This window comes from Equus asinus, chromosome 27 (assembly GCF_041296235.1).
Source record: "Equus asinus isolate D_3611 breed Donkey chromosome 27, EquAss-T2T_v2, whole genome shotgun sequence".
In the NCBI taxonomy this organism is placed as follows: domain Eukaryota; kingdom Metazoa; phylum Chordata; class Mammalia; order Perissodactyla; family Equidae; genus Equus; species Equus asinus.
Window position 1 is genome coordinate 5335636 of NC_091816.1, and position 24224 is coordinate 5359859.

At 32.9% G+C, this 24224-nt stretch overlaps 1 protein-coding gene across 1 annotated transcript in view; it reads left to right on the forward strand.

Annotated features, from left to right (window-relative positions):
• The window catches only part of LOC106832509 (disintegrin and metalloproteinase domain-containing protein 18-like), a 187463-nt gene that overhangs the window by 22879 nt on the left and 140360 nt on the right, over nt 1–24224 (forward strand). The window contains exons 7-11 of the mRNA XM_070499714.1: nt 6277–6348; nt 6554–6720; nt 7572–7653; nt 19089–19225; nt 22321–22504. Of these exons, the coding sequence (XP_070355815.1) occupies nt 6277–6348; nt 6554–6720; nt 7572–7653; nt 19089–19225; nt 22321–22504 (642 nt within the window). The remainder of the gene's footprint in view (nt 1–6276; nt 6349–6553; nt 6721–7571; nt 7654–19088; nt 19226–22320; nt 22505–24224) is intronic.

Genomic DNA, 24224 nt, shown 5'->3' on the forward strand with positions numbered 1-24224 from the left:
GTGAAAGGTGATATCCATTGTGGTTTGTATTTCCATTTCCCTGATGATTAGTGATGTTGAACACCTTTTCATGCACCTATTTTTCACATATAGTTTTTCTGATTCATCTCTGATTGATAAAAGTATGTGGTGTGAGATTGAGGTTAAGACTGATTCTTTTCCACGTCATTTGCTCCGGCACCATTTGTAAAAAGTGATCCATTTTATCTTATTCAATCGTGGTGGTAATTTTGAAAAAGTCAGGTAATGGAATATGCATGGCCTATTTCTTGAATCTTTATTCTTTTTCATTGGCCTGTTTATGTTTTGTGTAATCGATGCTACACTGTTGTAATTGCTGTACGTTTATTGCTGTTTCGTTTATTTGTTTAAATTCTCTTCTTATTCTTCGTCGTTGCTTTGAGTATTCTGGGTCCTTCACATTTAAACACATTTTAGAATTGCTCTACAAGTTTCCACACACACTCATACAAACGTGGAAAATAACTGTGATTTTGATTTGGGGATTGATTTGAATGCTTAGGTCACTTTGAGGTGAGTGGTCATGTTAACAGTATTGAGTCTCCCAATCCATATGTACACACATAGCTTGACATTTTTTGTCAATTTCTTTCATCAGTGTCCTGTAGTGACCTTGAACATCCTTATTGGCTTTATTGTTGTGTTTGATGGTTTATCAAATGGGTACTTTTTACTAGTAAATGTTTTTTTTACTTTAACATTTCAGTTTTTCTTGCTAGTTTATAAAATATGGCTGATTTTTTTAATATATTCATCTTATATCCTGTGATATATGTTGTTAATTCTTAGGAGGGGTTCTTTTGGTAGATTTCTTTGAAAATTCTATGTACACAATCATATCTGTGAATAATGACACTTTTAATTCCCCTTTTCTAATTTTTGATTTCCTTTTCTTGCTTTTGTATATTTGTTGTTTGCTTTTGTTCCCTTTTCTTCCTTTATTGTCTTAGCTGGGCTCTCCAATACATATGAATGTGTTGTGTACATTACTAACCTTTTCCCTGCATTATAGGGTAGCCATTTTCTATAAGTACATGTTAGTTATTAATTTTGGTAGATAACCTTTATGATATTGAGGAAGTGCCCATGAAATCTTGGTTTTCTGAGATTTTTAAAATCGTGGACAGTTGTTGAATTTTATCAAATGCTTTTTTCTGTACCCATTGAGATGATTATATATTTTTTAAAACCACCCTTGTGTTTCTAAAATATATCCTATTTATTCAATTTATTTTATCCATTTTTACAAGTCATGGATCTTTAATATTCTGGTTAGGATTTTAGGGTTTATCTTTGTGAAATAATGGTATGTAATATTCCTTTCTTATAATGTTTTGTTTCATTGCAGTATCAAGATTATGCAGGCCTCATAAAATGAATTAGTTTTACTCTTCCAGTATTCTGTTCAAGAATTTAACAGTATGGGTTTGATCTCTTCCATATATATTTGGAAGAATTCACCTCTGAAGCCATATAGATGTCAAGTTTTCTTGGAGGAAATATTGTTAAGTACAGATGTAATTGCTTTGACATGAATAGAGAAGTTCAGATTTTTAAATTTTTGTTTCACTTTCTCTAAGTTAAATTCTCAAGGAAGTTTTTCATATTATCTAAGTTTTCTAATTATTGGAGTAAAGGTGTTCATAATATCCTCTTATTATCATTTAAAAATTTTTAAAGTTGTAGTGATTTCACCATTTCTATTGCTCACCATTTCTATTGATGGTTTCTCTTTGCTCTTTTGTTTTACACTAGAGTCATCAAAACAGGAAAATTAACATGCTTACTATACCATTTACTAGTCTGTAGATTTTGTTTGAATTTTGACAGTTTCCCCACAAATGTTGTTTTTCTAGTCCAGCCTCCAATCCAGAGTCCTACATTCCATTGAGTTGTCATGTCTTTATTCTCCTCCAATCTGTTAGCAAACTATGGTCTTTCTTTGTCTTTCTTGTCCCTTGGTACCTTTCTTTGTCTTTCTTGGTACTTTTCTTATATTGGAAAATACTGCCAGTTGGTTCTTTTGCAGGATGTACCCAACATGAGTTTCCTGATGTTTTCTCATGATTAGATTGAGAATCTATATTTTTGAGAAGAATACCAAGAAAGTGATCCTTCCTTCCTTTCTTTCTTTCTCTTTTTTTTTTTTTTTTTTTGCTGAGGAAGATTTGCTCTGAGCTAACAGCTGTTGCCAATCTTCCTGTTTTTTGCTGAGGAAGATTCACCTTGAGCTAACATCTGTGGCCAATCTTCCTTTATTTTGTATATGAGCTGCCACCACAGCATGGCCGCTGACAAGTGGTGTAGGTCCATGCCCTGGAACCAAACCTGGGCCACCAAAGTGGAGCATAGCAAACTTAACCACTAGGCCACTGTGGCTGGCCCTTAAAAGTGATCCTTTCTTCTTAAGCTGTTGTTAAAGTAACACCGGTTTCATAAAACAAATTAGGATGTCTTTAACCCTTTTCTTATGTTCTGACAGATTTTGTGTATGAATGTTTTTATTTCTTCTTTCAATGTCTGTGAGAATTCACTTTTGTAGCCCTCTCAGCCTGGTGATTTATTTTTGGAAAGGTTTATTATTACATATTCCATTTTTTATAGTTATATGATTATATTTTTTGAACTTTACCTGAGTTAGGTATGGTAAGTAGTCTTTTCAATGGTATTTTCAAATGTATCAAAATTTGAAAACTTATTGGCATAAACATTTTTATACACCATTGCTATTTTAATATCTTATAGGATGTATAGTTTGGTCTCCCTTTCATTCCTGATATTGGTAATTCATATTATATATCTTATTTTCTTGATGGTACTTATTAGGGGTTTGTCAATTGTATTCATCTTTTCAAAGAACCTGTTTTTAGATTTTTGGGGGGTTTTTATGTTCATTTCCTATTTTATTGCTTTCTTCTGTTTCCTTTGGCATTTTCTCCCTTCCAGTTTCTTTGGTTTGAATGTTAAGATCATTAATTTTATGCACTTCTTATTTTATGATATATTCATGGTTAAAAATTTATATCTAACCAAAGTGTCTTTACAATACAAGGTTTTTTCATTTGTTTCTAGTAACACAAGTTTTCATATGTCTGATTTCTATAAACATTTAGTTTTTAAAAAAATTATTTTCTAGTTCACTTGTGTGTGTGTATCTTTGTGTTAGACCGTTGGCTAATTTAGAATTACGTTAGTTAAATTCAAGATACTTGGGGATTTTCAAGTTATATTTTTGTTCATATCTAGTTTCATTACATATTTGTAACAGAACATTATCTGAATTATGTAAATTCTTTGAAATGTATTGTGACTTCGTTTTATGGCCCAGTACATGGTCAGTTTTGTAAATGTTCCCTATGCATTTGGAAAGGATTTATTATATTCTTCCCTTGTTGGATGCAGTGCTCTATTGCCCGGGTCCCGCCCCGGCGGAGTCCAGGTTCCTGAGGGATGGACGGCGTCGGCGCAATGAGGGGAAAATAAAGGGGACGTGAGACTTGGGTTGGTGTTAGCAAGTCCGACTTTACTGTGCACAAGTGTCGTTTATATATTTTTCAGGATTAGTACAGAAACAGTTCTACAAATATTCTCAGAGAGATAAGGAAGTACAGAACGAGCACAAGAATATTTATTAGCATTCTATTCTATAGAGCATAAGGTTAATGGTAGTCTTCTCCGCAATTAGCTAGTGTTTGTTGTCTCTAAGCTAAAGGAGATAGGTACCTAGGCGTCCGTTGTGATTCATGGTAAAGTTAAATCAAAGAGAGAAGGTCCAGGCCTCTGGACAGGACAGCAGTCTGTCTGGTTACATCCTGGTGGAGCCATCCCTGCCTCCCTCAATCATTTAAGCCATTAGTGTAGACGGTTAATGGGAACAAAAGGCGACTCCAGGGTGTCTTATCCCCAGGGCTATCTGCATTCTCAGCGGGCAGTTAAACATCTTTACTTTTTCGCGCCCTTTAGGGGGTGGAAGCATTCCTTTGTCTTTTAGATTGTAGAGCTAACAGTCCCTTAAGCACACTGGCGGAGAAAGTATCATTTTGTTGGTAAAGTAAAGGGCTGAAAAGCTAAGCTAAACTGTATATCTTCAAGAATAAAAAACAGAAATAAATATAGACATAACCTTGCTAGAAAGCATGCATATAATTCAGAAAATATCAGGGGTGTCGGCCGGCCATTCTTCACCGAGGGGCATTCTTGCACCCCTCAGCCCTCCTACTCATCAATTATTTATTATTTATTGCTTTTAGGAGAAAACCTCTATAACATTTTAACAGAAAGCAGAAGGTCAAGAATATATATAGATACTTCTTGATCATCCAATTAACCAGCAAACTTAGAAGGACGATGCATATATATATATATTTAGACAAAGAACTGGAGGGAGAAGGAAACATTAACCAGATAGAGGCCATAAACCTAACTCGACATCTTATCTGGACAGGATTCCTTTCTGCTTGTCTCAAATGGGACTGTGTGCTCCTCCAATAATTAACTGAAAAATATCTTGAAAGTTACCTGCAGGTGGTCACATTCTCTTACTATATTTAATTTTCCCGGGAGGTAGTGCCTCCCAAGCAGCCACCCAAAGGAGTGAAAACTGGAGGTTAAGAAAGGAAAAGGAATGAAGGGCAGTTAGAAGCAGCACAGGTTTCAGAACTATGTGAGGGGCTGGCCGGTTATTCTTCACCAAGGGGCGACCCTGCACCCCTTGGCGTTAATCGGCTGGACCCTGTCAAACAGCCGATCAAATGATGTAGCCATGGCTCCCAGCACTCTATGCATATTTATAAGTCAAATCTTTTAATTGTGTTGTTCAGGGCTTCTGTGTTTACTGAGTTTTCCCCCTCTTGTCCTATCAGTTACTAAGACAGTTATGTTAATATCTTGAACTATTATTGTGGAGTTCTTAAATTCTTGATTTGTGTCAATTTTGTTTTCCAGATTTTTATGACACGTCCAAATCAAACATTGCTATGTCTTCCTCATATATTGAGAATTTTGTCTGTGTGAAATACACCTTTGGAACTAGTGATATTTTCCAAAATGTCATGACATTTAGTATAGGAAATTATACTTCTACTATTTGATGATCTTGAGTATTTGCAAACAGAATGTCATAAATAAAGATTTTTCTTATTTGTGTATTTTATAGGAATATATTTCATATATCTAACACTTGCATAATGCAGTGTCTTTTGTATGACAACACATTTTGTCTAGAATGTATTTAATTTTTAATTCATCCAAAAGAAATTTGTAATTAATTTTACATTTCTTCTTTTATTAGCATTTCTAAGCAGTATATCAATTTCAATAACTGTTACAATTGCGAGTGAACAAGCTACACAGATTTCTAAGACTTGGTAGGGATTTCTTATTGTCAGTTTGTGAATTTGGCAACTTTTGCGGAGGTATTAAGCATTTTATAATGACTCAAAGAACACTGTTTTCATTAAGCTCCCAAAATAAGTCCATATCTCTTAAGAACTTACCAGTTTCAGAGGAAAACTGCTTTCCTTTCTGTTTTCCTTTACATTATTTCATCTTATTCTTTCTCAAAATTTTTGAATCATACATTCTACATAATTTTTACTTTACATCATTGTGTTTTCTGTCTTTTTTTCCTGTAGATATTATTTGAGCATTTTGATCATTGTTTTATTGGTTTTTTTAATTTGCTCTTCTTTATTTACTAAGCATGCAATGGGAGGTGCTATGATTTCCTCCATATCATTAAAAATTTCTAGTGCAAGAAATCGCTTTATAATTGGCAGAAATCCGTGAAGTTATTTTAGTACTTCTTGATGATTTCATTTGTTTCTGCTCGAGACTGTCTTTAAAATATATAACAAGTGAGGGGTGGGCCCCATGGCTGAGTGGTTGAAGTGCTGCGCAATCTGCTTTGGCAGCCTGGGTTTGTGAGTTGGGATCCCAGGCATGGACTACTCCACTCATCAGCCATGGTGTGGAGGCATCTCACATACAAAGTAGATGAAGATTGCCATGGATGTTAGCTCAGGGCAAATCTTCCTCATCAAATATATATATAAGTGAGAATCTATTTTGAATGCCCAAGTATGATTTTTCTTTGTTTTTTTTAACTATAAATGTTGTCATTTTTAGATTAGTATGATTTAAATCAGTTGACAAGTCCTATGGCTTTTCTGCCTGGTATCATCAAGATATATTCACTATACAAAAAAATTGCTATTGCTCACATTTTTAAAAGAACCATAAAAATTTCTTTTTCAGTATGATTATATGGGATCAGAAATGATGGCTGTAACACAGAAAATTATCCAGATTATTGGCCTTGTTAACACTGTAAGTTTTACCTTTTTTAAATTTATAATTTTTTGAAAAATTGTTGAAAATAATTTGTATCCTATCATGACAAATTAATGACTTAATGGCCTTTAATTGATTTAATATCCAAAATAATCAACTGAACTTTTTCTTTATTTTTTATACTGTTTTGATATAATAATTTATGTTAGCTGAATAAATATACCATAAATCTTATTTTTAGATGTTTACTCAGTTCAAATTGACTGTGATACTGTCCTCCTTGGAACTGTGGTCAGAAAAAAACCAAATTTCAGCCAATGGGGATGCTGATGATTTATTACAAAGATTTTTGGCATGGAAACAGGACTATCTTATCCTACGGCCTCATGACATAGCATTCTTACTTGTGTAAGTACAATGTCCTACATTAATAAAGAGATATACATAAATAATTCCATTAATTTGATAATTTAATGCACTTATTGTGTTCTTCTTTCTGTAGGCCCCTTTAAAAATTTTAAAATGTTGCTGCTGCCATGGAGGTGACAGTGTAGTTGGACTACGATAAAAATAAAAATAACATGAATTAGTTATATAACAATATATTTTGGAATCTAATTATGTGAAAAGATCAGCCTTTCCTAAACTTTTGTGATGTCAACTATACTACAGAATATATATAAGCCTTAGCTTATTAATGATGTAAAAATTGACATTATTCAGTTAACATTAGCTATAATATGTCAATACATTTCATGTCTACTATTTGACTAAGAGAGGTTTGTTTTTTTGCTAATATTTAATTTTAAAAAAAGGCTTGTCACAACTAGAAGGACCTGCAACTAAGATATACAACTATGTACAGGGGGTTTTGGGAAATAAAGCAGGAAAAAAAAAAAAAGGCTTGTCTTTAGGATAGGCAAGCTTGCTTAATTCACAAATTAAAAACACTTTGTGTTTTAACTCTTTGTTATCAAACCAGTGAATGAAGAATAAAGGAAATTGAGGAGAATTTGTGATAGTAAAACTATATGAAGTCAAGGAGTTAGGTGAGGAAAGAACATTGGTATTAAAGTGAATTATAGTTTTCATTGATTTGAGCATTTTGTATAATATATTAGATATTATCCAGATTAAAAATTTGTATGATTGAAAAACCATTTTAAATTTTATGAGAGATTTAATTTAACAACTAAACTAGCAAATTCATTGTTCTGAATAACTATGCTAATAAAAAAGGCAATACTATAATGATGTAGTTACAGGAAACAGCCTAAATATTTGGGAGCAACAATTCCTGGCACAATATGCAATAAAAGCTATGATGCAGACATTGTTATGGTATGTAATTTTAATCTATTTCTACATTGCTATTTTTCTAAACATTTTATTATATTTTATAAGTATTATTTTAAGTAGTTATGTAGTGTATAATAACTTGATTTTTTTCTCTATATGTATATTTATTATTGTTTTGTTGGGACAAAAGTATTTTAATGTTAGAAAGTTTAATTATAAATTTCAAACATAAATCAATAATATGAATAAACATTAATATATTCATTCACCAACTAGGTATGATGGATCCTAACATTGGCATCAGATTTTCTAAGATCATAATACATTAGAGCAAAGTTAAAACCTCCTGTGTGTCTCCTTCAAGTTCAAGAAATAGCACTAGTGTTGAATCTGTGCTTCCACTTTATGCATACTTTATACTGTTTTTACAAATGTGTGTATACATTAACTATATATTATTGTTCTGCATTGTCTTTATTTTATGTATCACTTCAGAACTATTAGAACAGGTTTTTAAAATATGTATACATATTGATGCATACAACTCTACTACAATTACTTTTTCTTTTAAAATTTTTATTTTACAAAGTGCTGCACATATTCTTATTATAGATACAAATGGTTTTATAAGACTAATACTGAAAAAAAGTAAATCAGTCCCTTACATAATCTATACCCCCTGAATCCTATTTCTCATTTTTTTAACTTTTCCTCCTGGCATATAACTTCATGTCTATTTCTTTTTAATTGAAGTTTTATTGAAGTACATCATATATAGAGAACATTACACGAGTCATAAGTGTATAGCACAATTAATTTGGGCCAAGTCAATCCATAGGTATAAACTTCACAGAGATCAAGTAGAATATTATCAGCTCTGCAGAAGACCCTGATGAATCATACATCTTCCCACTTGCTACCCACACCAAAGAAAACCACTATCCTGACATCTATTGTCATTGCTCAGTTTGACCTTTTCGAACTGTATATAAACGAAATAACACAGTGTGTATTCTTGTGTCTGCCATTTATTTGCTTAAAATTATGTCTGTGCAAGTTCCATGTTTATATGTCTAGGAATTTTTTTTTTATTCTTTATATTTCTGACTGATATGCCCATGACATTTCTCTTGTCTTTTCTTTTCTTCTTCTTCTTCTTTTTTTTTTTCTTTTTGCTGAGGAAGATTAACCCTGAGCTAACATCTGTGCCAGTCTTCCTCCACTTTATATGTGGGTTGCTGCTACAGCATGACTGACGAGTGGTATGGGTCTGCACCCAGGATCTGAACCCACAAACCTGGGCTGCCAAAGTGGAGCACCAGAACTTAACCACTATGCCACAGGGCAGGGCCCCACCCATGACATTTCTTGAGTATTCAAATTTAGACGTTACCTATTGACTTCCTATTATTGAAGTCAGAATTTAACATCCTAATAGCTCATCACTTCTACATTCTGCCTCTTTCATTCTTCCTCTATAATTATACAGATTATTAGAATTGTATTTTATTCTCTGATGAGCCAAATAATGAACTAAGATTAAATTGCCTTTACTGCATAACTTTTGGTTCTTTCCAAATTAGTAATTGTGTCATACCGGTTTTGCCCAAACTCTTTAATAAAATTATAAATTGCCTCTACTTTTCTACATGTTTCAGAAATTACTCTTTTCAACTCTGGAGATATATCTTTTTATCAATCTATATTAGATCTTTTGCATAGCTGTTTAAGAAGCTTCTATCTTTTCTTCTTTGGCATATGATATTCTTCTTTCATAACTTGCTTACTCGTTTTGTTAGAATACGTGTTCCTAAAATTTAGTGGAAAAGTAGATGAGTAGTAAATTGTTTGAGAGTTGCATGATTGAAAATGTATTTAATTCTTTGAAAATATCGTTTGGTTAATTTTAGTTTTAAAATAATTGGACCTTGGAATTTTAAAAGTCTTCTTCTTTGCCTTTTAGCTTCTCTTTAGAAATTTAATGGAATTCTTATTCTCATTCATTTGTGTGTGGCCTGCTTGTTTTCTCAATGGAAACATTTAAGGTCTTTTTATCCTTGCACAGTGTCCTTCATCATCAGGTATGCTGGTTGTATTGAAGACTTTTTAATCTGGATACTAGTTTACTTCTGATCTGAGAAATTTTCTTATATTATTTATTTAATAATTTTTTTCTTTTCCCTTTCTTTCTGGAACTTTAATTCTATGTTAGAGCATTTTGAGTCATCATCTAATTTCTTTTCCCTTATTTAATTTTTTTATTTCTACATCCTCTAATATTTCTTTATATTGATATTTGGGATCATTCACTCAACTAAGTGCTCTCAGATCCATTTCCTCCTTATCCTCTACTCTGTTCTGTCTCACAGGGAACTATATATTCCCTGGGCTTCTCTTACTTCTGGCTTTTGGGTATGTTCAGCAAATGTGCCTGATTGGAGGGAGGAGGAGAAATGTCATAATGTCTCTACATCCTGGCCCTGCTTGGAGCATTGTCTCGGAACAATTGCTTCCTGGCCCTGGGAAACAGCTCCTCCTACTGTGGGGTTAACTCCTGCTGAATAGCACTTGTTTTTGGATTCTAATAATAGTTCCTCATTTCTACATCCTCTCCTGATGTTGGTAGCAACATCTGCTTTTCTAATCTCAGAGTTGCCTCATCATCCTCTGTTCCTTCCTCAATAATTTGTTACCTGTTAACCAGTTTCTTTTATTAAATTATTTCTTCTTGGATCCTGTGGTGGCTTTAAAATAATCTATTTTTTGTTGTAACCACTAAACAAATATAGCTGAAAACCATGCCAAAAGTTAATTGTTTATGTTGCAGAATTATCAATGAAAGTTAGGACCAAGTCTGTTATTTTATAATTAGGGCATTAATTAGAATGGAGTGAAACCTCAGATTTGGGATAGTAACATTGGATGAACTACAATGAATCTGACAATTCGAAACCCCGATTTCTTCTAAGAATTTTTTGTTAACTGAAGTAGGCGATCTTCATCTGTCTGGTGAGCTGACCTTTCTCGCTTTTCTTGCTTAAAGATCTGTAATGACATCATTTGAGTGGAATGCCTTATAATGACACCTATTCACTTCAAACTCTATCTCAAGGATTGGCAAATATTTTATATAAAGGTCCAGATAGTAACTCTTTTAAGGCTTTACGGGCCATGTGATTTGTGTCACAGGGACTCAACTCTGGCACTGTCATGCAAAACTCAACTTAGACAGGATATAAATTAATGAGCAGGACCGTGTTCCAATAAAACTTTATGAATACTGAAATTTGAATCTCATATAATTTTCATTTGTCACAAAATGGTAAAAAATACCATTTTGATTTTTTGAATTATTTAAAACCATAAAAAACATTCTTATTTACAGACTGAACCAAAATCACAGGCCAGATTTGGTCTGTGGACCATAGTTGACTGACACCTGCTCTATTCTCAACAGCCCTTATGCCCACAGATTAATAATAATTGTTGTAAGGGCTCCTCTGGAAGGTGACAGTTTACAAGCCAAAACAACTTACAAGATCCTGCTATTCTATATTGACATGTTCCTGGGAAGAAGTGCAGGAATAGATACTAAGGGTTCTGAACAAAGAAGGGCAGAAAGATCTTTGGTTCATACTAAATTTATTAATATAGGGGAAAATACTTGAGATTTTGGATTTATTATGCCAGCTTAAACATTTGGGAGTGGCTTTAACAGTTTCATTGGTTAATTGAAATATGTGATGAATGGTGGTCTACTTGCAATGAAGTTGGCATAATGAAAAGAAGGGAATTCATAGATATATAGACATGGAGATATTGGAATATATTTATTATTTTCATCAAACTCACCCATCTTTTGACTCTACATCCTGTGGTCACTGTCCTCTGTAGGCTGGGAAAGATAGTTATATGAGTTGTTTGATAGACTTTTCAATTTTCTCTGTAGATAATTAGGTCATCTTGCCTTGTTCCCCTATTTTAGAGGAAACGCATTGTCTTTCACCATTTTGTATGATGTTAGCTGTAGGTTTCTTACAGATGCCCTTTATCAGGTTAAGGAAGCTCCTTTTGATTCCCACTTTGCTGATGGATTTTCATTTGTTTGCTTATTTTACCAGAAATGGATGTTGAATGTTGTCAAATATCTTAATCTGTATTTATTGAGACACTAATATGGTTTTTATTCTTTAGTTTAGTGATAAAACCAGAAGATAATGCTATTCATTTTCCTTTAAATAGTCATAATTGTTACAGAACTCTTAAGAAAAAACAGACCTCTTTTGTATTTACCCAGATTTCCATTTCCAATACATACTCTTTATTTACCAATATGTACTCATACTTATCATTTCTAATACATACTCTTTAATTTTCTGAGTATTTTAATTTCCACCTAGAATAATTTACCTTCAATCTAAATCTCTTTCTTCAGCAATTTTTGTAGTTCATGTCCACTCAATGAATTCTTTTAGCATTTTATGTGACAATATCTTTATTCAATCTAATTTGGGGCATGTTTTTGCTAAATTTATAATTTGGGGATGATAATTTTTTTCTTTCTGATCTTAAAAGATATTATTCCATACCCTTCTGTCTTCCTTGTTATCTAATGAGAATTCAACCAATAATTGAATTGCTGTTCCTTTGTGTGTAATCTGTCATTTATCTCTTGCTGCTTTCAAGTTTGTTCTCACTTGTTTACTTTCAAACCTTGGTTAATTTACAAAGGAATGTTACATTAAATTATTTCTTCACTCTTCCTGGTTACAAAGTAAATGACTAAAATATTAAGTGGATGGTTCTTTTGATGTTTGGTCCAGCAAATTATGCTAGCTCTCACTAAAATCTAGGTGTAGTAATTAAGTGCATTATAACCATAATATGTTAATGATAAAAAACTGTTATTGCTTTCAACTGAAAGTTTTCTTAAATTCTCCTCAGATACTGAGACATTTTGTGGTGATTGTTGGATTTACTACCTCTGATAGAGTTCAATAAGGAGAGTTCCACTGCTTGATCCAACAGTGTCATGATCTCTCTGAGTGTTGTTCTTTACTTTAGACTTTTTCTTTGAAAAAAATCAAGACTCATAAGAAATTCAGTACAGGAGTCCCTATGTAGCCTTTATCCAGATTTCCCCAATGAAGGCTTGTTAAATAAGCATAACACATTATCCAACTCATAGGACTTTTTCATTTGTTTTCTAAAATTATTATAGATTTACAATCTACATTTAGATATAGGGTCCATTTAGAGTTAATAATTATGTAAGGAGTGAGATTTAAGTTGTTCATTATTTAGGAAGTTTTGTTTTTTAGCTATGGATTTCCAATTGTTCTAACATCATTTGTTGAAAAGACTATCTTTTCTGCATTAAATTGATTTTGCAACATTGTCAAAAGTCAGTTGGTCATATTGTCTGGGTCTATTTCTGGACTTTCTTATCTGTTCCATTGGTGTATTTATCTTCTCTTTCCAAAATTACATTGCTTTGATTACTTTAAATATATGATAAGGCTCAAAGTTGGGAAAATTTATTCTTTTTCAAAATTTTTTCACCATTCTAATTTCTGTGCCTTTCCGTTTGAACTTCAGAATTAGTTTTTACAAAACATGGTGGTGTTTTGATAGGTATTGCATTAAACCTATAGATCAGTCTGGGAAGAACTGACATCTTTGCTTTGTTGTGTTTTTTAAACCATGAATGTGCTACGTTTCTCCATTTCTTTTGGTCTTTTAGATTTATTTCTTCAATACTTTCTAATTTTCAGCATATAATTTCTGTACATATTTTGTTTCATTTATACTATTATGAACTGAATGGTATTCCCCTCAAATTAACATGTCACAATCCCATGGCCAGTACATCAGACTGTAACTGTATTTTGGAGATATGGCCTTTAAAGAGGTAATTAAAGTAAAATGAGGTCATATGAGGGGACCCTAATCCAATATGACTGATGTTCTTATAAGACATTAGGACACAGACACACACTGAGAACAGACCATGTGAAGACATCAGAATAAGATGGTCATCTATAACCCAAGGAGAAAGGCCTTAGAAGAAACCACCTATACCAGTATCTTTATCTGGGACTTCTGGTCTGCATAATTGTGAGGAAATAAATTACTGTTGTTTAAACTGTCTAGTTTGTGGTATTTTGTTACAGCAGCTCTAGCAAACTAATACATAGACCTAAATATTTTTACTCTTTAGGAAAAATTGTAAATAGTATTGTGTTTTTAATTGTTCAGTGCTGATATATAGAAATATGATTGATTTTTGTTTGTTGAACTTGGAACCTGCTTCCTTTCTAAACTCACATTTTAATTCTATGAGTTTTTATTTTTAATAAATCCTTAGATTTTCTTCATGGATAATCATGTCTTCTGCAAATAGGGACAATTTTGTTTTTTCCTTTCTAATATGTGTGCCTTTTATTGCCTATTGTATTGACTAGTACTTCCAACACTATGTTGAATGGGAAGGTAAGAGTTGATACTATAGATAGATAGATAGATGGATAGATAGATAATAGGTATAGATAAATAAATAGATAAATAGAAAGAACTTTCTTTTTGACCATAAATTGTTTCAAAACCTTGTTTAATATCTATGTCCCATGTATTTGGAGATTTTCCTGTCATCTTTATATTATTTACTATAGCTTGATTCTTCTATGATCAGAGAATGTATGTTCAATTCTTTTATAGTTGTTAAGTTTTGTTTTGTTGAATGGGATATGGTCTCTCTTGGTGAATACTCAATGTGAACATGAAAAAATTGTATATTATGTTGTAGTTGAGTGTTTTATAAATGCCAGTTTATAGACATTGTTTTATGGTTGTTGATCATGTCTTGTAAACAATTTCTTATTTTTTGTCTAGTGTTTCTTTTGATTAATTCAAGTAAATTATGTATTTGTGTATTTATTCTTTCAATTGTGTCAGGTTTTGCTTCATATTTTTCACAGCTCAATTGTTTGGTGTCTAAACATTTGAGATTGTTATGTCTTGTGGTACATTGAATCTTTTTGTTATTATTATTATATCCTTTGCCCATGATAATTTTTTATTTGAAGTTTACTCCATCTGTTGTGAATATAGCCTTCCACAGCTCTCTTGTGATAAATGTTTGCATGTTATATCTTTTTTCTTAACTTATTTTTATCTTTATATTTTATGTGAGACTGTCGTAATCAGCATATAGTTGGGTCATGTTTTTTTCCTCTGCATTTTATCAATCTGTGGCTTTTAATTGGTATGTTTAGACAGCTTGCATTCAACGTAATTGTTGATATGTTGGTATTTGAGACTGTCACTTTAGTATTTGTTTTCTGTTTTATCTTTCTGGTTTTTTTGTCCTGTGTTGCAATTTCCAGCTTTCTTCTGAGTTACTGGAACATTCTTTTGGTATTCCATTTTGATTTATCCATAGCGGACATCAGCAAACATGACCTATAAGCTAAATCTGGCCTACCACCTATATTGTAAATAAAGTTCTATAGGAACAGAGCTACATCCATTCATTTACCTAATGTCTGTGACTTCTTTCCTGCCACATCAGAATTTATATTCATGACAGAGACTACATGGTCCACAAAGCCTAAAATATTTCCTTTTTATAGAAACTGTCAACCTCTAATTTTTAGTGTTTTTCAGTGTTTCTCTTTGGTAAACATTTTTAATGTTTTCTGTAGTGAGATTAAACACACACATACACACAACTACACACACAAACAGGTGTGTTTATAAACAATTTACCACTTCAAGTAGAATGTAGAAATGTTAACACCATCTTTTAGGTCCCAAATCATATCATATAACTATAAAATAGGGAATTTTATGGTTCAGTTTACTTAAATATTACTTCTAAATACATTTAGAACTGTGTCACTCAAAATTATACTTTTTGTTTTCAAATATGCAACATAATTATTAAAATACTCAAGTGGAGAAGAATAGTCTATTTTCCGTATATGTGCCCTTTCTGTTCCTTTTTTTTCATTCCTGATGCTACAAGTTTTCTTGTATTATCTTTTCCTTTCTGTCTGAAGAACTTTCTTTAGTCATTCTTTTAAAGCTGGACGACTGGCAACATAGTCTCTTAATTTTCCTTCACTTTAGAATGTCTTTTCTTCTTCATTCTTGAAGGATATTTTTGCTGGATGAAAGCTGTGGGTTAACACTTCTTTTATTTCAGCACGTGAAAAATATTGTGCTACATCCTCTGTATGCCATTATTTCTGTTGAGAAATTCTCTTGTCATATGAACCGTTCTTCCCCTATAAGCAGTGTGTTGTTTTTCTTTGGCTGATTTCAAGACATTTAAATTTTTTCTCCAGCTATATTTAATTATGATATGTCTGGCCATGAATTACTTAGAGTTTGTTCTGTTAGAAGTTTTGTGAGCCTATTAAATGTGTAGATTTATGTCTTTTGCAGAATTTGGGAACTTTTCAGCTGTTTTCCTTCAAATATTTTTCAGCTCTACTCTCTTTTTTCTCTTCTGGGACACTAATGACATTAATTTTAGATTTTTTTGTTATTGTCTCACTGCTTCCTGTATCTCTGTTAATTTTTTAAAATTATTTTCTCTCTGTTGTTCATATTGGATAATTTATATTAATCAATCTTTAAGTTCACTGATTCTCTCCTCTGACGTCTCCATTTTGTTACTAAGTCCATCTAGTGGGGTTTTATTTTTTAGATTATTGTATTTTTCTGTTCTAAAATTTTCATTTGCTTCTTATTTCTATTATCTATTTCTTTGATGAGACATTCTGTTTTTGTTTGTTTGATTTTATTTCCTTTGGATATATACCCAGAAGTGGGATTGCTGGGTCATATGGTAGCTCTAATTTTTTTTGCTTTTTTTCTAATGAGGAAGATTGGCCCTGAGCGAACATCTTTTGCTCTTTTGCCAATCATCCTCTTATTCCCTCTCAAAGCCCAAGTATATAGTTGTATATCCTAGTTGTAAGTCATTCTAATTCTTTTATGTGGGATGCCACCACAGCATGGCTTGATGAGTGGTGTATAGATCTGCAACCAGGATCTGAACCGGTGAACCCCGGGCCGCTGAAGGAGAGCATGCTAACTTAACCACTCTGCCATGGGGACAGCCCTGGTAGTTCTATTTTTAATTTTTGAGGAACCTCCATATTATTTTCCATAATGGCTGTACCAGTTTACATTCCCACCAACAGTATACCAGGATTCCCTTTTCTCCACGTCCTCACCAACATTTGTTATCTCTTTGTCTTTTTGATAATAGCCATCCTACCTATTGTGAGGTGATAGCTCATTGTGGTTTTAATTTGCATTTCATGGTGATAAGCAGTGTTGAGCATATTTTCATATACCTTTTGGCCATTTGTATATATTCTTTGGAAAAATGTGTATTCAGGTCCTTTGTCTATGTTTTAATTGAGTTATTTGGGTTTGGTTTTTTTTGCTAGTGAGTTCAGTATTCCTTACATATTTTTGATATAACCACTTATCAGATATATGGTTTGCAAATATCTTCTCCCATTCCATAGCTTGCCTTTCATTTTGTTAATTGTTTCATGTGCAGAAACAGTTTAGTTTGATGTAGTCTCTCACTTGCTTATTTTTGGTTTTGTTGCCTTTTCTTTTTGTGTGAAATCCAAAAAATCATTGCCATGGCCAATGTCAAGAGGCTTTTCACTTATGCTTTCTTCTAAAAATTTTACAGTTTCAGGTCTTATGTTTAAGTCTTTGATCCGTTTCAAATTAATTTTTGTAAGTGGTGTAAGAGAGGGGTTCAGCTTTATCCTTTTGCACATTATAGGTCTTTTTAATAGGCAGGATCTGTAATGATGTCTTCTTTTTTATTCCTGTTGTTAATATTTTGTATGACTTCTTTTCCTGCACAGTATAACTAGGGAGTTGTTTTATTCTGTTGCATGACTTTATACAGGGGATTTATTTTCAACTATATAATTGGAGAAGTCCAAGACTATGTCTCCTTTCTCTTAGCTGGTATTAAAAGTCCAGCTTCTTGTTCCTACATTTTCGACAGCCAGATATCATCTCTCATGATATCTGCTCTGGCTTTAACCTCCTTTCAAATTCTGATACTTGGATTTTCCCTGTCTTGCAAGCTTAGCTCTTAGAGGATAACAGGAGACGATATCTATTAACTCATTTTTCCATATTGCTAGATAATATTCCATTTTCATTCATACACATGCATACACATACACACAATCTTTTTTTCTTCTAGCTATGAATTGCTTAAATTTTTCTCACTGTAAATTTCAATTGATGTAAAAAAATAGAGACGTTCTCAGAATTCTGCTTATAATGATTAAAGGGATAAGGAAAGTATCACAATTTATTCATCAAAGTTAAATAATATGAAATGCCATTCTGTACTGCCACCAACCTTTTTTAAAATAACTTATCATTCCAAATTTATTTATTTTTATTTTTTTTAAGATTGGCACCTGAGCTAAGAACTGTTGCCAATCTTTTTTTTTTCTGCTTTTTCTCCCCAAATCCCCCCAGTACATAGTTGTATATTTTAGTTGTGCATCCTTCTAGTCTTGGCACGTGGGATGCCGCCTCAACATAGCCTGATGAGTGGTGCCATGTCCACGCCCAGCATCCAAAGCAGAAAACCATGGGCTGCCAAAGCAAAGTGCACGAACTTAACCACTTGGCCACAGGGCCGGCCCCCCAAATTTCTTTATCATGGCTTTTTCTATATCTCTAACTTTTGTCATTTCTTCACTTCACTTGTTATACTATAACCTCTGAACAGGTTCCCATACAAGCACTTACCCTTAATTCATATGGCTGGGTCATTTCCCAAACTTTGTATCTCAGCCTGAATATCAATTCTACAAGTAAGTTTTTCTAACTACCTTATCTAAATAGTTACACCTTTCCTCAAAGTTCTCTGTTGTTGTACTTAATATTATTCAGAGCATTTGTCATGATCTCTTTATAGTTGGTAAGTTCATTGTAAATTTCCTGTTTATTTTCTTTCTCTCCTTCTGTTATATAAGTTCCAGGTATGGGCAAAGTCCATTTCTTTCATGCATGCCACTATATTCCCATCTTCTCTCATAGTGCCTGACACAAGCATATAATGAATTAATATTTGTTAATTGGATGAATTGATTTAATGAGAAAGTTAAATAAATGTATTTTATATTGATTTCAGAAATACTAAGTGTGTTTAAGGCTATAGAATTGGGGCATGCCAAATTTTAAACCAGAGAATATTGGTAGTTTGATTGTTTTTTACATTTTTCATGCATCTTAATCGACTAACTAGTATGGATATTCATGTCAATGACACATCAAAATAAAGTATTGCAAAATATGCTTAACGCAAAAGCATTAAAATATAAAATTTCATAGGAATAAAAATGTTTTATTTTATTACTTGCTTTTGTTTTCTTCTTATATAATGGTTTTCTCTTCAATATTGTTTATTTTAGTATCCAGATGCAATAACTTTGGAGGGTTTTTCAGTTATTATAGCTCAACTACTTGGCCTTAAAATAGGATTAACATACAATGACAACAATAAGTGTTCTTGTCTAAGAGCTACATGCATCATGAATCGTGAAGCAGTGTAAGGCATTTTTTTCTTCTAAATTAATTTCATATATATATTTGTGAGGTTGTTTATAAGATGTGATGAATTCTTTATTCTTTATATTCAACTCCACATCAAAAATTGGACTGGTATTTTGTGCTATATCTATATGGTATCTATATGAATAGATACCACACTAACAAATTTGTCTAAGTGATGCAAGACTCCAGAAAATGATAAATCCCATGATTAAGAAATACTCAGAAAAATAGAAGGAAAATTTTAAGATTTATGAGACTATGTACATTGTATAAACATATGATGCTATTGTTGTTTTAGTTGTTATAATATTTGTTGCTCAAGGCAAAGATGTCTAAATTCACCCTTAATAATATAACACAGTACTGGTGACCTTGGCTAGTATTTTGAGGGAAAGCAAAAGGAAGAAGGATTTGAAGAGGAAAAATATATCTTTACTTGCAGGTATTATTATTGACTACTTATGTAAATCAACGGAATCAGTACAAATTAGAAGAACAATAGCATAAAGAAATTCATTATGATGATCAATCTAGAAAACATTGCTATGTGTATACCAGCATTAAGAAAATAGATGACATCTTATAAAATTGTTAATTTTTCCAGAGGGTTTATAAATTTAGTACAATCTCAATTGATATTTCAGATTATTTCTTAAGGAACTTAATAAACTCTACAGGATGTGAGAAAATGGAGATGGTAAATAAACACAACATTTTGAGGAGTGTGGAATTTTTTTGAGGAATTTATGATCAAAGGAAGGACTTTATTGATGGGAGACACTACGTATTATCTATAGACTGATAGAAATAGAGAGATGAGGGTGAAAAGATGATGTTTTATATAATGAAGACAACAGAAAAATCATTGAATAAATTAGAGAGGTTAGGATGTAGTGCATAAATAGAGGGGCTGGCTCTTATTAGAGCTAAGTATTTCCAATTATTGTGATAGGATGTTAGGAGAGTAAATAGTAGTAGTGTGGTTGTTAGTTTGGTTACTATAGGTTAAAGATGAGGACAGTTTCTTCTGATGGGAAGCTGAGAGCAAGGGGTATAAGAGCTTTGATAGAGATGTGAAACACTTGCCTTGGAGACTGGAAATTAGAAGTGACTTAGGAAATGTTATAGGATTATTGGGCTTTTTTGAAAACATACTTAGAATGTGTAATTATAAATTTCGTATGAATTCAAACAACATGCTTATTTTGGTCCATTTAATTACAGCTACTGACATGCATCTTCAAAGAAAGTGGACAGTTGAGATTTTCCCAAGTCAACGTCCGTGGGACTCAGAAAGAGTTAGGGCTGCAAGGGAAGCTGTGTTCTCTGAAAATAATTATTTCAGTTTTGTCTTATCCCACACTGTGTATACCATATACAGCTAACACATTCATTTCTTCCTTGCCATGGATGTCTTTTAAGCAGGGACTTAAAGAAAAATTGCTTTGTACCCAGCTTATACAAAATTTCCAAGTTCTAATTAATTATTTTAATCTTCACTAAAAAATCATGTGGTCCAAGTAGAAAATAACATGAGTCCCTGTCTAATTTTGTGTGAAAAGATATTGTTGCTCAAAGTTTTTAGGTTTTTGTATGAGAGTGGCATGCAAAAGCAGAGGAGCACTGACGCCTTTTAAAACAAAGTAGTTAAAAGTAATAGAGAAATTTCCTTAAAAAGGATTATTCGTTGTGATATTCCTCCCACTTTCCCCTATTTATCCCATTACAAATGACTATGTCAGTAAAAGCTAAAGCATTTCTCTTTTTTTCTCACACTCTTCCAATTCCAAAACCTTACCAGTCATGCATTTTTTTTCTTGGAGGCTCAGGAGACAACCCACCTCTGTCATCTCAGATAGAGCTTTTTAGGTATTAGTAGTTCAGACATGATTGCTTAGAGTGGCACTGTGCAATAGAAAAAAGTGAGAGCCACATATGTAGCTTTAAATTTTCTAGTAGTTGCATTAAAAAATTAAAAGAATCAGATGAAATTAATTGCAATTATATATATAAGTATGTATATATATATTTTTTTTCCTGAGGAAGATTAGCCCTGAGCTAACATCTGTGCCAGTCTTCTTCCATTTTATATGTGGGTTGCTGCCACAGCATGGCTGATGAGTGGTGTAGGTCTGTGCCTGGGATCCAAACCTATGAACCCGGGCTGCCAAAGTAGAGTGCACTGAATTTAACCACTGTGCCACGGGGCCAGCCCCAAAGTAATGTATTTTAATAATAATTTTATTTAACCTCATATATCCAAAATATTATCATTTCAACATAGAATAAATATAAAATTTTAATTGGATATGTTATATTCGTGTGTGTGTGTGTATCGGTATAGGCTGTGAGAGAGAAAAGAGTCTAGGATCACACCAGTGTTATCAACTTGAGCAACCAGAAGAACAGAGTTGCCAGAAACTGAGAACAGTGGATGGAGCAGGTTTGGATGGGAAGATCGGTTCAATATTGTACATAGTATATTTGAAATGTCTATTGGACATCTATTAGACATTCCACTGGAAATATAGCTGTGAACATGAAAATGAAGACCTTCATGGAACTGAAATTTTATTACAAACTTTAGGTCAAATAAAAATAAACTTAAAAATACAAATAAAGAAGCTTACTTTTACATTATGCAAAAATGCTATATAAAATAATAAATATTGAAAGCAGAAGGAGAAGGTACGAGGGGACACAATTCCAGATAATGTTGTCAAGAGAGATGTCTTTAGATAGTGACATTTGAACAGACATCTGACTGAAATGTGAGAAAGACGCTTTGGATATGTGAGAGAAGAAGATGTTAGGTAGAGAGAAAGATGATGATAGATAAATAGATAGATTTAACCATTTCACCTTATTGCTGTCCTGAAAAGATACATTTTCAGTGCCAATTTTTAAAAAAAGAATGTTAAAGATAAGCAATGATAAATTGACATTTAATCATGGTTGACTTCATCTCTGCTAAGGTACAAGTTTTTTATTTGAGCCATCTTGCAATTCGTATTGTTAAATATGGATCGTTATTTAGATGTGGCTTTGTTAGCCAAGTTTATTTATCTGAGGAATATTATTTCATTTTAGGGGTTCCAGTGGTATAAAGATTTTTAGCAACTGTAGCATGCATGACTATAGATATTTTGTTTCAAAATCTGAGGCTAAATGTCTTCAGAACTTTTCAAATTTGCAACCACTATACCAAAATCAATCAGTGTGTGGTAATGGGATTTTGGAACCTAATGAAGAATGTGACTGTGGCAGCGAAGAGGTGAGTAATGAAGATTGATATTTGAGCATAACTTCTTGTGTTTCTAATAAGAGGTTGTCTTGGTATACATGGAATACTGTATGCAACTCTGTCTTCAATATAGAAGTGAGATATTAAAATGAGGATAAGTTAAGATGTATGAATCACTTTCCCACACCTCTTCAATTGAAAAGACAAATGAGTCATGAAAGCTTGGTTGGCACACACAGTTCCCAGTTATTCCTGGGGAGAGATTTTGAATATACAATAAACTAAATGAATTTCTTTTAATCCACAACTTATTTCCTGACTCATATGAACTCAGTCTCTGTTTTCTCTACAAAATTCTCAATTTGGACCAAATTTTTCCCTACCTCTTGTGGTTTCAAGAATATTGAAACATTATAATGGGTTTTTCTTAATCATTCTCAAACATTTCTACATTTCCAAGTTTCAGGATGATTAAAATTTGTTCTGTTGCTCATTTCTAAATATAGGTATGTAGTCTACTGTAGTTCCATCGACCAAATATTCAACATATACTCTTCTCAACAGCTGGGATCACATATTTCTTCTATTATTACATCACCATTGCATAATATTTAACAACTTCCGTCCATTTAAATAAAATAGAGTTTCTTCGTGATTACTCCCCCAGCAGTTACATGAATTTCTTATCCACCTACGAAAGCTGACTACCACTTGTTTACATAACATTAAATCCCTACAAGTTCTCTTAATTATGTGCCATTACCCCAAATTTTATATATATACACATATATGTCTATACACATACACACACATATATATATCTGTGTGTTTGTATATGTATGCAGATTTTCCAATTATCTCAGATTTTCCAGTATCATCTTAGTTTTCTGATAAGTGGTACTATGTTTTCTTGCATTCATCTACCCCTAAATATGGTGCCAATTACCTACCAAAAACTCTGGTTACTTTTAATGAAGATTAGAATAAAACAATATAATCTTGGGCTAGGTCTGTACGTTGTGAGCTTCCATACCTGCAGGCTCTAGGAAGATTGACACTTATATGAGATATTTTCAGTGCCCTACCAGTATCTCCTGGGCATTGATTGTTCCTGTAGAGTATTTTTGCTTCAAGTATTGTACTTTCAATCAAGTACTTTCTATTGGAGTTCTTCTGGCCTCAGTAGCATGCTCAGCCATTAGTAGGGTGGGTTAAATGTGCACAGGACTAATGATCAGCCCTCAGATAATTATGATGGGTAGTTGGTGGATAGATGCCCCAGATTCCTTGCTCCTTATGAGGAAATTCTATGAAGCATGCTTTACATCAGAGTTATACAAACTGTGGTCAGTTTGTGCCAAATTCAGCTGCCATGTATTTTTGTAAATGGAACTTTACTGGAATGCAGCCATGCCCATATGTTTGCATATTGTCTATGACTGCTTTTGTGCTACCAAGGCAGAATTGAACTGTTGCAACAAAGACCATATGGTGCACCATTTCAGCAAAGCTGGAAATATTTGCTATTTCATCCTTTACAGAAAATTTTTGCTGTCCCCTATTCTATATCATTTCCCAGAGGTACTTGTGGGAAATAGCTTTACCTTACAAGACCAGTAACTTGCTCACAAACCCACACGCATTGGCTTGCTTCTCTTCCCTAACATCCACATTCCCACACCAGTGCTTTGGTGATAGGCAGAATGGAACTTCTAAAGATTTCCTCACACTGGAATCCCTGGAACTTGTG